We start from the raw sequence: 16,590 nt of genomic DNA on the forward strand, positions 1-16,590 counted from the left end.
TCATGGGGGACCTAAACTACCCGGACATCTGCTGGGAGACGCAGACAGCAAGGTCCCATCGCTCACGCAGCTTTCTAACTTGTGTACAGGACCTCCACCTGACACAGGAGGTGTATGGTCCCACTAGGGGGAATGCCATACTGGATCTGGTATTGGCAACAGGAGATGACATGATAGGGGACCTCCAAATCGGTAGCTATCTGGGAGACAGTGATCACCTTATGATAGAATTCAACATAAGACGGCGAGTGGGTAAGGTAACTAGTAGGGTGAAAGTGCTAGACTTTAGGAAAGCTGATCTCATTGCACTCAGGCGATTAGTCAAGGAAGCACTGCAGAGTAGGAGTTTTGATGGGATGGGTGCCCAAGAAGGGTGGCTGTGCCTAAAGGAAACAATCCTTTGGGCACAAAGCAAGACGATCCCCGAGCGAGGCAAAAGAGGGAAAGGGGCCAGGAGGCTTCCATGGCTGACCAGAGAAATCCAGGGCAGCCTAAGGGCCAAAAGGGGAGCACATAAAAAGTGGAAAAAGGGTGAGATCACTAAAGATGAATATACCTCCTCTGCTCGTGCTTGTAGGGAGGCAGTTAGGCGGCCCAAAGCTACCATGGAGCTGAGGATGGCAACCCAAGTAAAGGACAACAAGAAATTGTTTTTTAGATATATTGGGAGTAAAAAGAAGGCCCAGGGAGGAATAGGACCCCTGCTAAATGGGCAGCAGCAATTGGTGACAGATAGAGGGGACAAGGCTGAACTCCTCAACGAGTTCTTTGCCTCAGTGTTCCTAAGCGAGGGGCGCGACAAGTCTCTCACTGGGGTTGTAGAGAGGCAGCAGCAAGGCGCCAGACTTCCATGCGTAGACCCTGAGGTGGTGCAGAGTCATTTGGAAGATCTGGATGCCTTTAAGTCGGCAGGCCCGGATGGGCTCCATCTGAGGGTGTTGAAGGCACTGGCCGACGTCATTGCAGAGCCACTGGCGGGAATATTCGAATGCTCGTGGCGCACGGGCCAAGTCCCGGAGGACTGGAAAAGGGCTAACGTGGTCCCCATTTTCAAAAAGGGGAGGAAGGAGGACCCAGGCAACTATAGGCCAGTCAGTCTCACCTCCATCCTTGGTAAAGTATTTGAAAAAATTATCAAGGCTCACATTTGTGAGAGCCCGGCAGGGCAAATTATGCTGAGGGGAAACCAGCATGGGTTTGTGGCGGGCAGATCGTGCCTGACCAACCTAGTCTCTTTTTATGACCAGGTTACGAAACGCCTGGACACAGGAGGAGGGGTGGATGTCGTATACCTGGACTTCAGGAAGGTCTTCGATACGGTATCCCACCCCATACTGGTGAACAAATTAAGAGGCTGTGATGTGGATGACTGCACAGTTCGGTGGGTGGCGAATTGGCTAGAGGGTCGCACCCAAAGAGTCGTGGTAGATGGGTCGGTCTCGACCTGGAAGGGTGTGGGTAGTGGGGTCCCGCAGGGTTCGGTCCTTGGACCGATACTCTTTAATGTCTTCATCAGCGACTTGGACGTGGGAGTGAAATGTACTCTGTCCAAGTTTGCAGATGACACAAAGCTATGGGGAGAAGTGGACACGCCGGAGGGCAGGGAACAGCTGCAGGCAGACCTGGATAGGCTGGACAAGTGGGCAGAAAACAACAGGATGCAGTTCAACAAGGAGAAATGCAAAGTGTTGCACCTAGGGAGGAAAAATGTCCAGCACACCTACAGCCTAGGGAATGACCTGCTGGGTGGCACGGAGGTGGAAAGGGATCTTGGAGTCCTAGTGGACTCCAAGTTGAACATGAGCCGGCAGTGTGACGAAGCCATCAGAAAAGCCAATGGCACTTTATCGTGCATCAGCAGATGCATGACAAATAGGTCCAGGGAGGTGATACTTCCCCTCTATCGGGCGCTGGTCAGACCGCAGTTGGAGTACTGCGTGCAATTCTGGGCGCCGCACTTCAAGAAGGATGCGGATAACCTGGAGAGGGTACAGCGAAGGGCAACTCGTATGGTCAAGGGCCTGCAGACCAAGCCCTACGAGGAGAGACTAGTGAAACTGGACCTTTTCAGCCTCCGCAAGAGAAGGTTGAGAGGCGACCTAGTGGCTGCCTATAAGTTCATCACGGGGGCACAGAAGGGAATTGGTGAGGATTTATTCACCAAGGCGCCCCCGGGGGTTACAAGAAACAATGGCCACAAGCTAGCAGAGAGCAGATTTAGACTGGACATTAGGAAGAACTTCTTCACAGTTCGAGTGGCCAAGGTCTGGAACGGGCTCCCAAGGGAGGTGGTGCTCTCCCCTACCCTGGGGGTCTTCAAGAGGAGGTTAGACGAGTATCTAGCTGGGGTCATTTAGACCCAACACTCTTTCCTGCTTATGCAGGGGGTCGGACTTGATGATCTATTGAGGTCCCTTCCGACCCTAACATCTATGAATCTATGATAATTGGCAGAGGAGCCTGTCTGCACCTCCCTCTAGATAACTGCCTTCCCATATATTGCTGTTTCTACTGCGCAGTGCTTCAGAGGCTGCCAGAGAAGGTGGGAAAGTGAAAAGGCAGTGAAAGGAGGTTGTGATATGAAGACAGATGGGGCAGCAGAAACTTTCTGCAGCTAAACTGGAGAGTTGACCGCTTCCCCCCTCTCCATTTTTCCTGTGCTTCGGCATCCAAGCTGCTTTATATTCACACCTTCCTACACAGCTCAACCAGAAATACAGACTCTCTTCTCCAGGCTCATTAATCTATTGGGATAGGTATATATATGCTAGGCCATAAAACACTAAGTTTTCTAATGTGCTTATTGTCATGCTAAGTAAGCTCCCTACACTTTTCCTGCTTCATTTTGCTTTATTGAGAGTTTGTGTTTGCTAGGCTACAATAAAACATTATGTGCAAATACATTTGTTCCCTTTAAAATCATTTAAGTAAATTTCACTTTATAAAAGTTCAGCTGTTCCTTGAATTATAATGCGCCAGTCCTTTACATTATTTAAAAATATACTCGCTGTATTAAAAGCAAGATTGCCATGGATTTGTACAACTGTGCACAAGGCTGAAAGGAACTGACCTCATACCTGATACCCACAGTGTGCGATACCTACTAGATTATGAGTGCTGGTCGAGACAACAGCCAGTACAGATGACACCCTGCAAGGGATGGCATGCACTGAATCCTCATTAAAACTGTCAGCAATATTCTTTCAGAGAAACTATGCACAACATGCCAATATTTTAAGTAAATGCTACAGGACCAACTACAGTTTCAACAAGCGCTGTTATTCATTCTGCCCTGAATAACCTTTTTTTCAAACATAATCGACTAAGTCATCAGCTGGTATATATCAATATACTTTTCCATGGAGTAGGTGGAGATCCACTGATATATCTCACTTGAAGAAGCTGACTGAGGCTGCTTGAGAATTGGAAACGAGTAAAAAATATCTTGTTTCATAATTGTTTTCATTTCTGTCCCAGTGAAAGTGACTCCATTAGCAATAGTTTCATTCCCAAATGCCACCTCAGTCCTTCCTATTTTTATTTCAGAGTTGCACTGATTAGCACATGATCTTAGCCCATAGGGCTGAAAAGCAATCACATCTTGGACCACGTTCTAAACAGGACCACTAGACTAGACCCTAAACTTCTGTAATTCACATGGCTTCATTGACATTAATGAACTATATCAATTTAATGCAGCTAACAATCTTCATATCTCATCACACATTTGTAGTAAATGTTACTATTTTCAAAATACTTAAAAATAGATCATAGTCTCCGGTTTCTGTCACTAAATTAAAACAGTTCAAGTTTTCAACAGTGTAGATTTACCCAGAAAGCAAGTGAAAGTTCAAGACAACTTAAAAATCATTTGAATAAGAGTATTGACTCATGATATGTATATAATAAAATTTTTCATGCACTATTTTCAGGCAATAGCCATAACTTACCATATTGATTGGGTCAACTGGGCCGATGCTGTTAACATAGACACCCGCTTCTATTACTGTGGTTCTCACTAAATAAAACAGTAATCATAACAAATACAAATGTAATCAACTTAAATGCTGCATACTTTTAGTGTAATTTATAATATTAAAATAATAATAAACTCTCTATATCCAATACAAAAGGGTTAGTCATTTTATAACACAGGCTTTTTCACTTGGTACAGAGTATCATGCAATATGGCTCTCATTTCCTTTACATTAAATAAATGTTAATCAGTATGTGTTTTATATTTCATAATGGAAACCTTATTTGTATTTGGTTCACTTTGAGACTTTAAGAAGATATGATAAAGGAGGTGGAAGAAAGTAGAAAGCTCCATCATCCAAACTCCTACTTGATTCATAAATGGAAAGAAAAAATGTTTAGAAAAATATGCGCATAACAAACTATGAAGTTGAAGACTGAGTGTGTTTATTTACCACACAGAGTAAATTTTCAACTTCTTCTGTCAGCTCTTATTGAAGATATGTAGGGAAAATAAAATAAGACTTTTAGCCACAGGCTTCTTCTACCCATGTAATTATATTCCAACAAAAGCACACCAAAGTATTATTAATGCCTCTACATCAGCTTGATCAATACGCCACCTCAGACACAAAATTAAAAACTCATAAAGTGAAAGTAATTTAAAGAGTCAGACATTTCTAAAGCTAATTTTTAAAATTCAGTGGAACCACACTCAAGTTTTTGACAAAAATTAATAGCTTTAAAGATATCTTCTAACATAAGCTAAGTAGAACTGTTCACCATACAGTTGGAGCAGTCACTTAAAAAATACAGTTCTTATAGATTCATAGATGTTAGGGTTGGAAGGGACCTCAATAGATCATCGAGTCCGACCCCCTGCATAAGCAGGAAAGAGTGCTGGGTCTAGACGACCCCAGCCAGATACTCATCCAACCTCCTCTTGAAGACCCCCAGGGTAGGGGAGAGCACCACCTCCCTTGGGAGCCTGTTCCAGACCTTGACCACTCTAACTGTGAAGAAGTTCCTCCTAATGTCCAATTTAAATCTGCTCTCTGCTAGCTTGTGGCCATTATTTCTTGTAACCCGTGGGGGCGCCTTGGTGAATAAATACTCACCAATTCCCTTCTGTGCCCCCGTGATGAACTTATAGGCAGCCACAAGGTCGCCTCTCAACCTTCTCTTGCAGAGGCTGAAAAGGTCCAGGTTCTCTAGTCTCTCCTCGTAGGGCTTGGTCTGTAGGCCCTTAACCATACGAGTGGCCCTTCTCTGGACCCTCTCCAGGTTATCCGCATCCCTCTTGAATTGCGGCACCCAGAATTGCACGCAGTACTCCAACTGCGGTCTGACCAGCGCCCGATAGAGGGGAAGTATCACCTCCTTGGACCTATTCGTCATGCATCTGCTGATGCACGATAAGGTGCCATTGGCTTTTCTGATGGCTTCGTCACACTGCCGGCTCATGTTCATCTTGGAGTCCACTAGGACTCCAAGATCCCTTTCCACCTCCGTGCCACCCAGCAGGTCATTCCCTAGGCTGTAGGTGTGCTGGACATTTTTCCTCCCTAGGTGCAACACTTTGCATTTCTCCTTGTTGAACTGCATCCTGTTGTTTTCTGCCCACTTGTCCAGCCTATCCAGGTCTGCCTGCAGCTGTTCCCTGCCCTCCGGTGTGTCCACTTCTCCCCATAGCTTTGTGTCATCTGCAAACTTGGACAGAGTACATTTCACTCCCTCGTCCAAGTCACTGACGAAGACATTAAAGAGAATTGGTCCAAGGACCAAGCCCTGCGGGACCCCACTGCCCACACCCTTCCAGGTCAAAACAGACCCATCCACCACGACTCTCTGGGTGCAACCCTCTAGCCAATTCACCACCCACCGGACTGTGTAGTCATCCAAGTCACAGCCTCTTAACTTGTTCACCAGTATGGGGGTGGGATACCGTATCGAAGGCCTTCCTGAAGTCTAAGTATACGACATCCACCCCTCCTCCTGTGTCCAGGCGTTTCGTAACCTGGTCATAAAAAGAGACTAGAAAAAAAGTTATGAAAGTTATCTGTTGTACAGGTGTCAGTGGAAATGGAATAACTTTCTTTTTGCTAGTTTACAGGGTGAACATTTGAGACTTGCATAGGCCAGAATTCAACATTAGACAGATTTGTATTTAAAAACCATCAAGTTGCTAACAAGGTTCTTTGGATAAATATGATATATTAGACCAACTAAATAGCTGGAAAAATTGTTCTTTGCAAGCTTTTGGACACAAATCAAGTTGCTAAGAACTTTTACTACCTTTGTCTTATCACCCATTGGAGCAGGGAGAATGAATAATGACCTTTTTGCTGTTGTTCCCACTATGTGGGAGTAGGCTGGAAGATTTTAAAAATTAAGACTCTCTCTTGTCTCTGTGTATGGAAAGAGAAAGAGATTCCAAAAAACAGTTCCAGTTAAAATGATTTCACTTCCTGAATGATCCAAATAGAGTTTCACCATTTTCACAGAAATTAAGGCTAAATGAGAACCAGTGGATCATTTACCATATTTACCCAAATCCAAAATGAAGATTTTTTTCCCATTCAACATGGGAGAAAAAAGCTCCTCCCTTATTTCAGATTTGAGTACAAGAGGAGGAGGGTATGTGTGGAGGGGAGGGGTTCAGCAGCTGTGGCTCTGACTCCAACCCTAAACCTGACAGCAGGGGGTGGGGCAAGGAGGGTGCATAAATAGATTCCAAACCCAGGGTTGGAGCCACAGCTTCAGCTACTGCCTCCCACCACCTGCCCCCTGTAGCCTCTGATCCCTGCCACCCCCACACTGCTCCCTCCCCCAACCACTGCTGTGGCAGCTTACCTTGCAGTCATAGCACCAGCTCAGGCTGGGGCCCCAATCCAGCCCAAGTCATGGAGCATATGCTGCCTCTGGTCCCTACCCAGCTATGCAGTGGTGGCTATGGTGGCAGTTCTGTCTTTGGCAAGTGGCAGGGGGGCAGGAACCAGGGAGTATAGTCACTGCAAGTGGGGGGGCAAGTGGTGGAGGGACAGATGACAAGGAGCAAAGGTCAAGCTACTACACACCCCTGCCCTTGGTCTCTCCCCACCACCACTGCTTGCCCTGCGGCAGTGGTGGGGGGGGGGGTGAATTTAAGGCAACTGTCCAATCATTAGATTCCATACAAATTTATAATTTTTCCATACCTAGAATACAATTATTAGGGGGTCATCTTAAACTCAAAGTAGTCTTGAATTTCAGTAAATATGGTAGTCTGAGCTTCTGTATATCACAGGCCGTTAAGTATCATTCAGGTTCCCTATGTCAAGCCTAGAGACTTCATACAAACAAAATATTTTAGTCTGCAGAAACCCAAATTTTGTGTCACAGATAGAAGACAGTAGAGACTAGGGTGCCACCAATGACCCAGACCCCTACCATGACAGGAACCATGTTAGGTGAGAGATGTCCTGTGGGTCACTACAAGTAAATTATATCCTATACTTCAAATGAAATAGAAAACTCCCAAAAGGTGCCTGACAACATGACTTGGTGGGAAATTCCTTCTGATTCCAAACCTAGCAATCAGTGCAACAGTATGTGAGTGACACATACCAGTCAGAAATTTACTGCACTACCTCAAAGCACTGGCTCACCTGACTCAGTATCCTTCTCCAAACACAGCCAGTCATTACAGAAAGTTGAAGCCAATTTATTCATCAAAGCTAATTCTTTTTCTACCCTTGAAGGTTTAGAGTCCATAATCAAGAGATTGTATAACTGTTGCCTTAATTTGGACCTGTAAATGTTAGGAGCATATGCAAGTCCCCCAAAAATGAATGGGGTGAACAGGGAGACTCATATCCAGAGTGAAAGGCTAGCATGAACTAAAACAACCTTCGAACCAAAACATATCTGCACACCCTGGATCCAAGCATATTGGTAACTTTTTACAAAGATATTCAGTTTAGTTCTAAAGACTCTAAGAGATGAGAGGTCCACCAGCTTAGGTATTCCATTTTCACCACCGCTACCAGTGGGAAACCATGTCTCATTCTGATGTTGAATTTGAATTGAGCTTTATCTTTCCGTCCCCTGCTATCAAACATTTCTCCATTGACACTTCTACATGAGACATTACTGCCTAGTAGGAAAGAGCTACTGTGCAGTAGCATTGCCGGGCATGAACCATGCAATGACAATGCTGTGCAGTAGTAACAAGCTACTGTGTAGTAGCATCAGAAAAAAAAATGTGCAGCAACAGTACTGTGCAGTAACTCTTATGCAAGTACTAAATAACTGCACAGTCTGCTGCTTGCCTAGATGCAGCCCATAAGTAACAATGCATAGATTTTATGCTACCTCTTAGCCAGCTCTAGTATATTAAATAGCTTAATCTACTTAAGTTTCTCAACCTAACGCTTGTTTTCCAACTTCTACTAGCCTTCTTTTGAACTTGAACTTATAGTAAGTTCATATCTTTCTTGGAGTGTGGACACCAGTACTGTGTACACAGGTGCCTGTGTAGAGGTAAAATAATTTTACAACTCATACAGTACCTCTTCTTTTCTTATAACTAAGAATTGTATTACCCCTTTTGGCCTCAGCATTGCACTGAAAGACAATGTTGACAGTCATAAGAAATCCTAAATCCCACCTTAAATCCATGACTTTCCAAGACAAAATCTACCAATCTGTACTGTAATATAAGAATAACCCATACCCTTTGTTCCTAAATGCATTATCTGGCATTTAGCTGAATTACAATGTATCCTGTTGGACTGAGACCATTTAACCAGGTGGTATAGATCAGCAACTTCCTCCTCATTACCAAATTATTCTTGCATACAAACATCTCAGAATAAGATACACACCTTGTTTTTGAAAGGCAGAATGGAAAAAAAAGATCTTTCCCTATAGTAAATAACTGAATGGCAGCAATAAGGGAACCGAGTCTGTTCGTTGTTTTGCTCTCTGTGAATCACGAATAGTAGCTACTTTGGTTTTTGCCAAGATGAAGCTTAAGAAGCAGAAACTATTGTTATTGTATTTCCTCACATAATGTTTACTTCAATTTCCAGCATCTGGTCTTTGGAAAAAATTGTGCATTGCATGCAAGAAAATACGGTATTCGCTACTCAATGAATCTTTGTGTCATCTGCCAAGCAGTAAAGACTCAGAATCATCAAGATTGTTTCTAGAAGCATGAAATAGTGGTGACCCAAGACTCAGTGGCTGCACAAGCCCAGCAGAAATGGACCAATTCACTGACACCTGACCATTAACCACCATATTTTGCAAACTGCCAGTAGGCTACTTTCTAATCCATATCATATTTGTTCTATTAATTCCACGTGCTGGAAGCTTTTAAATCAAAATCTCATGTGACATTAAGTCAAATTGCTTAGAAAAATCCTACCATACTATATCAACATAGTGGCCTTTACCAAATGAACCTATAATGAAAAATAGGCTTGCTAGACAAGATCTTCCATCAAACCACATTGATGATCCTATTCTTACCTCTCATTCTTTATAGAATCAGAGAAAATTAGGGTTGGAAGGAACCTCAGGAAGTCATCTAGTCCAACCCCCTGTGCAAGGCAAGACCATCCCAAACTAGATCATTCCATTCAGGGCTTAAAAACCTCCAAGGATGAAAATTCTACCACGTCTCTAGGTGATCTGTTCCAGTGCTTTACCAGACACACTGGACACAGTACTCTGGATGTAGCCTCACCAGCGCAGAATAGCAGAGAATAATTACTTCCCTCATGTCTACTGGCAATGTTCCTACTAATGCAGCAGAATGCTGTTAGCTTTCATGGCAACAAAGGCACACTGTTGACTCATATCCAGATTATTTTACACTGTAACCTCCAGGTTCTTTTCTGCAGAGCTGCTGCTTAGCCAGTTTGATAGAACCTTTGACAGTATCTCAAATGAACCATTCCATTACTTTTGCTGGGGTCCAAACCAGGCTCCCAGTTTATACTTCTCCAGGTCATCCCTTTCACCTTTCACTCCTTTGGAATTTCCTATTTTTTTCCAATACTTGTTAAATTTTAACATTAATGTGCAGAGATATATTAACTAGTTTCCTTAAGGCAGTGGTGGCCAGGCTTTTTGGAAGGCATGCCACAAGTTAATGTTTAATAACAATGGTTCAGGTTTAATAGCTATGTTTAAAATAGAACACATCTTTTAGAAAACAAAACCATTTCTGTTTTAAAGTTACACTGGTATATTTTCCAACAATTAATTTCTGTCTAAGTTAAAAATATGGATCTTATGTCTATACTAGATTTGTTTAACTTCAGTTCCAGTAGCTGTTTCATGTTATACCTTTGTCTGACAGGCTGCAGGGCCTTTTAGTATCAAATTTCTGTTCCTCATGGAGGTACTAATAATACAGTGGTCACACCATTCTTCAACCTCTTCCAAGATATGCTGAATAAATCGAGGCCCAACTCTTTCATTAAAAGGCATATTTTAAAATCTCTAGCCATTCTAGTGTGTCTCAATGCCTTCCAATTTTTCAAGCATTGTTGAAGTGCTGACACCAGAACTGGACACATTCTCCTAGTCTTGCTTTAGTGGCAAAACAAGTGTAACTTAGAAACAGTGAACATGGACCTGGAAGGGACTTACTAGCTCATTAAGTCTACTCATCTGAACCTTGAGGAATAGAGTAAAAATGTACTCATTCAATAGAACATAATGTAAAGTTTTCAACTTATGAAATAACAAAAAAATCTGTTATAAACTGGAGATCATAGGTTTGAATTGACTGAGGAAGAGAAAGACCTGGGTATACATGTGGATCACATTCAGTGCCTGTGTTCATCAAGTTAGTTGACTTATTAGTTCCTGTATTTTAGCAAATTTTGCCCATTTTAAATGAAGAATCTCAGCCACAGACAAACCTTTGCTTATCCTTCTATGATGGTCAATTTTTCAGTGTCAGTGTTTTCCAGAATTGAGTCCAACAACCTGTAAGTATGGCCTACACTCTTGATGAATGATTTTTGGCCATATTGAAATGAATATTATTTATCTTTCTTTACCATATAATTTAAATTACTCTGCATCAGTGATCCATTCGTCTTCTTGATTACATATAATTTGAAAACATGTTTCAGTACCTATTTTATACTTTCTTCGAAGTAATTGATAAAAATGTTGAAATCCAGTGATTGGCTCTTGCTGCTTCCCACTAGAAACAGACACTTGATGATGATTATTTATAATTGCATTTTGAGATTTCTTATTTAGCCAGATTTTAATCAATTTAATAGATGGCATGTAGTGTCTGTATTGTTCTAGTTTATTAAGATGTCATGTGGTACCAAGTCAAATGCCACATGGGACTCAACGTACATTAGATCAATGTTGTTACCTGTATCAGCCAAAATTAGGGTCTCAAAAATTATTATGACTTATTCTGTAAAGATCAATTTGCCATAAACTCAGATTTATTGGCATGAATTATTATTACTTTCCTTGAATTCTTTATTATTCAGTTCCTATATGAGCTATTTCATCATCGTCCTTGGTATCAATATCAGGCTGACACAGCTATAAGTCATCCAGTTTGCTTTTAGGGCTTTTGTATATGTGATGGGGATTTAGTCCTCAGGGTTTTATTTTATGCCCCCTAAACTGAAATGGTGGGTTTTTAACTGAAACCCACTGTTTCAATTTTTCTATCAAATTACTGTGAGGGGCCTGATCCTTTTTTTTTTTTATTATTATTATTTTTTATTTTGTGGAGGCCACCTGGGCAGGCTGTTAGTGAGCGGGTGCTGCCCCAGCTCAGAGGCAGTACACAGCCCAATCCAAGTGTTCCCTATGCCTGCCCAGGGAGCAGCACCCAACAGGCTTCCAGCGGGTGGGCTCAGAGAACAGTTGGATTGGACTAGGTGCTTTTTCTGAGCTGGGGCAGTACCGGGCCCACTAGCAGCACACCCAAACAGCCCTAGTGGGGGTGCCACTACTGTAGAGGGAAGGACCAGGGCCCCCCACAGCTCAGGGGCCACTCAGTTTCCTGTGGCTGCGGGGTGAGCTGCCAGTGGAGACAGGCGGGCTCTGCTGAAAAAATAAAAAAGGATGGGGCCCTTGCTGCCTCTGCCTTCAGCAGTGAGGAACCCAATCCTTTTTATTTGTGGAGCCTGCCCACCTCTCCCATGGCTGGGGGGTGAGCTAACAGCTGCATTGTTGCAATTTGCAACTTTGCAAACTAAACTACATCTGGTAGGCATGTGCAATTCGGCCGATTCAGGGGGCAGTGATTCGATTCAGCTGCCACCAAATCAGGCGAATCTCCAAATCAAACAGGCCCCATCCCCGCCCGCAGGCCTATCAATGGCTGCCTCACCTGGCCCCAGCATCCTGGCACTTAAAAAAATAAAATAAAATAAAAGTCCCACACATGCTGGCTCCTGCCAGGTAGAGGGCTGCAATCCCTGCTGCCCCCCATTGCCCTGAATTGCAGGGGGGGGGGGTTCTGCCATGAGCCCCCAGAGGCCCTGATGGCCACTGAAGCAGCCAGTGACTGTGAGGTTTTTTTTTTTGTCAAGTGCCAGGACGCTGGGGCCGGGCAGGCTAGCCATTGATGGGACTGGGAGAGCAGGCAGGGGTTGGAGGCACTCAGGGGAGGTGGAGGAGCAGGCAGGGGATGGGGCCTGGTGGGGGGTCTCCCTATGGTCTCCTCCCCCCTCCTCTAGCCCGCTCCAGCCCCAACTTACAAGCACAGAGTCCGGGTCCAGCTCCCTGCTGCGGCAAGCGGGGACTGCCCAAATTGCCAAATCTCCAAATCGATTCAGAGGCTTTGGATCGATTCAGACCTTTTTATTGGTCTCCTGATTCAATTCAGATTCGGAGGTTTGGCCACCGAATCGGACTGAATCTCTTCCAAATCAAATCAGCAACCGAAGCTTCGCACAGCCCTAACATCTGGATATAGTTTAGTTCACAACAATGCAAACTTATGTAAAACCCCCAAAACCGGTGCATGTGTAATGCCATTAAGCCGCACAAATGCCTTTTTTGTCATGTGCACATCATGACAACTGCCACGTGTACAAGCACTCTTAAAAATTGGCACAACGTTAACTTTCTTTCAGCCCTTAAGAATTTCCTCATTGTTGAAAACATAGCGTTAACAGTCCAAGGAACTCCTAAACCAGTTCTTTTAAAACTCTTGGATGCACGTTAATGGGAACTTCTCATTTTAAAATGTCCAAAAGTAGATGTTACTATTTCATATCATCCTTAGCTATTGCTGGAATGGAGAGTATTATATCATCATTGTCAAATGCAGATGCTTCACCATTTGCTTTTTTGTTAATATTTATCAGAAATATGTATTGAATTCTCCTGCCTCTTTGTGGACAATTCTACACCATCCCCTCTATACTGAGTCAATATTATTGTTGCGATTCCTCTTGTTCATTGTCTATGTTAATTCTTCTTTTTTTTTTCATTAACTCTGTGGGCCACAGTTTGCCTTGTGTTCTTTTGCTTCTTTAAAGAAGTTTGTCAAGTATATTAGAACCTAGGAAATACACTCCTATAAACCTTCCCTTTTCCCCCATGAGGTCATTTTGGTCTGAAATTGGGGATTACATGACAGTGAAATAGATGGCATTCATCTTGGACAAGAAAGAAATAATGTTGGTAGGTTAGCCTAGGAATAAATGTCGCCAATTGAAGCAGATCAGCTGTACCAGCTTATGTCCTAGCACAGCTGATCTGTTTCAATGGATGAAACATGATGCCTGTTGTCCCACCTGTTAATGCCGCAGGACAATAGGAGACATGTTTCCCACTTCCAGAGGTGTGCCCCTGCCAATTTCCGGGGTTCCCAGAGATTGTTTGGGGTATGTCTCTACAAGTGGTGACTTCCAAATTTCCCTGCTTCTAGAGATGTACCCCAGAGATCCTAGGGACATGTCTCTGGAAGTGGGGAAAGCCAGGACACTCCAGTGCACTCTGCAGTTCCAGGGTTGGGGTTGCCAATAATTTGATTGGTGGTGTCAGCCCCAAGACCACACCAGAGTGTCAGTCATGCTCCAGTGCAGTCCCTGGAGTGAGACCATCAATCAGCTAATTGGCAGTCTCAGCCTCAGGACCACATCAGAGTGGGAGTGTCCCAGCTTTCCCTACTTTCAGAGTCATGCCCCAGGATCTCCAAGGAATGTTTCTGGAAGTTGGAAATGTCAGGGACACTTGCAGAGACATAATCCCAGCAATCTCTGGGACGAGTCTCTGAAAGTGGAGAAAGCCAGGCAGGCACTCCCAAGGGAGTGGATCCTGCACAGGAATTCCAGGTGCTCATGGAACTAGGCCCCTCTAGTCCCAGGAGAGCATTCCCAGAGCAACAGGAGAGGGAGGGATGCTCTGGGCTGCCCAAAGTTCCCTGCTTGAAAGCAAATAGAGGCCCACTGCAATAAACTGGCTACTACCTTTTGTTGTGGCCACATTGTGGCATGCCAAAGGTATGGAAGCCTATTTGCTGTCACTTTTATACCACCATAAAAAAAAAAAAGATGATGGAGGTACAAAGGCAACATCTCTTCCCACCCTTAAGGAGAACATCTACTAGGCTTAGTGTTTAATAGGCTTAGTGTTTAATAGGCTTCCAATTGAAGGAGTATGGCTCCTTCTAACACTACAGTTGAAGGGTCCTGGTAACCCTAAGTTGCTCATCCACTTCCAGTTAGTAGCTGTAACCATTGTCTGTTTCAGACTCAGCAGAAAGCATAACTTTTTTTTTCCATGTAGCTCTTACTATAGTTTCAGTGATGGTGAAAAAGTGGGGTGGTATTTGTGAAGGATAAAGCCTCAACATGTTTAATGTCTTCCCTTTTTTATTTGAAAAATCAGAAAATGTCAATCAGCTCGATCCATGTTTTTGTCACTCTGAGAACTGACTTTACAAACATGGGATCAAGGTTGAAACAATGTGGACTATTGTAATGCCAGGAGGTTAAATGAATTAGAAAGTGTAAGGAACGATCACAGTTGCATTTACATTGCTTTAATTAATTCTTTCACAAGGATATGCTTGTTCTTATGTGGATTTATACAAAACTGCAACCAGTAGAGGCCAGTGGGTATTTGGTTAGAGTAGAACATATTTTAATGATAGCATCTTTATGCTCCAATCCTCTCAAAGTATATTACAGAGATAAAAGCTAATAAGTATAATGAAGATAATCAAACAAACAGAGTGGCTATTAATCAATCAGTAAAGCTCATATATATTAAAATAGGATTCATAGAAAATGACTGACTATAAATTAAGTTTTCAACTACTCATATTCAACTCTCACAGACTTCTTAACTTTCAGCTAAATAGTGACCAGAAACAGGCTGAGAAGGGACCCGATTTTATCATCTCACTCAAAGGTTTGCTCTTTTAATGATGGAAATATATCCCCCTGTTCCAACATGCTGAAACGATATGTCAACCACAGGAAGAGACAAAGTTTTGCTCTGGTATTTGAACCCATAAGCTTCAGGCTCAGAGATAAAAATGTTGCAATTATATACAAGCTACTGTAATTCAATAGCAAAAATTCTTCTGTGGGACATTATTATCTTGAAAGTTAAGTATAATCCTTGTTCAATACATCTGTTGTGCAAGTCTTGAGGTTAACTTAAGAGATATTGAAGCCATCACCAGATTTTATCCTCATAATTGAAACAGACTAAAATGAATGCACTGTAGCTTGATTGTGTTTCTGTGTCTTAAATATCTACTGTATTTCAATAAGCAGGACAACAGGATGTGAGGCCCTGGTTTTGATTTGGGGAGTTAATGCTTCCTTAGGGCCAAATGTTGAGGGCTGTGAAGCCCAAAGCTGTAAGCCCCCCTGATTCTAGAGAGGCATCAGACCTGGCTTTTTGTTCCTTTGGTGACAGCTTTAAGAGTACCCCAAATCTTGCCAATTCATTAGCCTTTTTGGTAATATGTCTCTTACTTGTTGAATGCCCCTTGCATCCCTCAAGTTGTAACAGCTTGGAAGGAGGCTGGGACAAGAATGAGAAGGCCAGCAAGAGCTGAAAGGCAACAGAGCCATAACAGCAGATGAGATACCTATTTCATTGAGCTCCTGCTCTCCAACCAGAAACCTTTGTGCCAAAAGGAAGCAGCTTCACTTTCCTGACCAATCATTTAAATCAGACTTGGCACCAGGAAAAATGTTTAGGGTTTTCTTTTTCTATATGCATCATTTTAAAAGCACCTTATTTTAGAAATCATATTTTTGAATGTGGAAAATATTGTTTTGAATTTAAAACAGCATGGCCAGCTATATCTTTAAAAAACAAAACAATAAACAATATAATATATTTAACACCTGCAGTTTCTTGTAAACATTAATAACATGGGGTGCAGACAGAAGTGCAGCTCCCCGCTGTAACAGAGTGCTTTGCAGTAAGCTTTCTGAGTTACAATGATCCCCTGGACCAAACAGAAGTTCACTGCTGGTTTCAGGGTGTAGGGGAATCTAGCTGATGGCTACCAGGCTGCAGCTGATTTCCCCTAGCCAGGGCCCTCCTCCATGTGAGGCTGCCAAGTTTTTAGAATGGGAGGGGGGGAAGGGAGCAGAAGGAACT

At 43.1% G+C, this 16,590-nt stretch overlaps 1 protein-coding gene across 10 annotated transcripts in view; it reads right to left on the reverse strand.

Moving 5' to 3' along the window:
• GABRG1 (gamma-aminobutyric acid type A receptor subunit gamma1) overlaps positions 1-16,590 on the reverse strand; it is a 113,573-nt gene that overhangs the window by 56,417 nt on the left and 40,566 nt on the right. For 5 of the 10 annotated variants that reach the window (XM_019481162.2, XM_059721687.1, XM_059721686.1 and 2 more), the window contains one exon: positions 3,951-4,018. The exons of 4 other annotated variants lie outside the window; for them this stretch is intronic. In XM_019481162.2, coding sequence (XP_019336707.1) covers positions 3,951-4,018 — 68 coding nt within the window. Of the gene's footprint in view, positions 1-3,950; positions 4,019-5,857; positions 6,540-16,590 lie in introns of those variants that run through there. One more of the 10 variants, XM_059721688.1, reaches the window with a different exon arrangement.

This window comes from Alligator mississippiensis, chromosome 2 (genome assembly GCF_030867095.1).
Source record: "Alligator mississippiensis isolate rAllMis1 chromosome 2, rAllMis1, whole genome shotgun sequence".
Taxonomy (NCBI): Eukaryota; Metazoa; Chordata; order Crocodylia; family Alligatoridae; genus Alligator; species Alligator mississippiensis.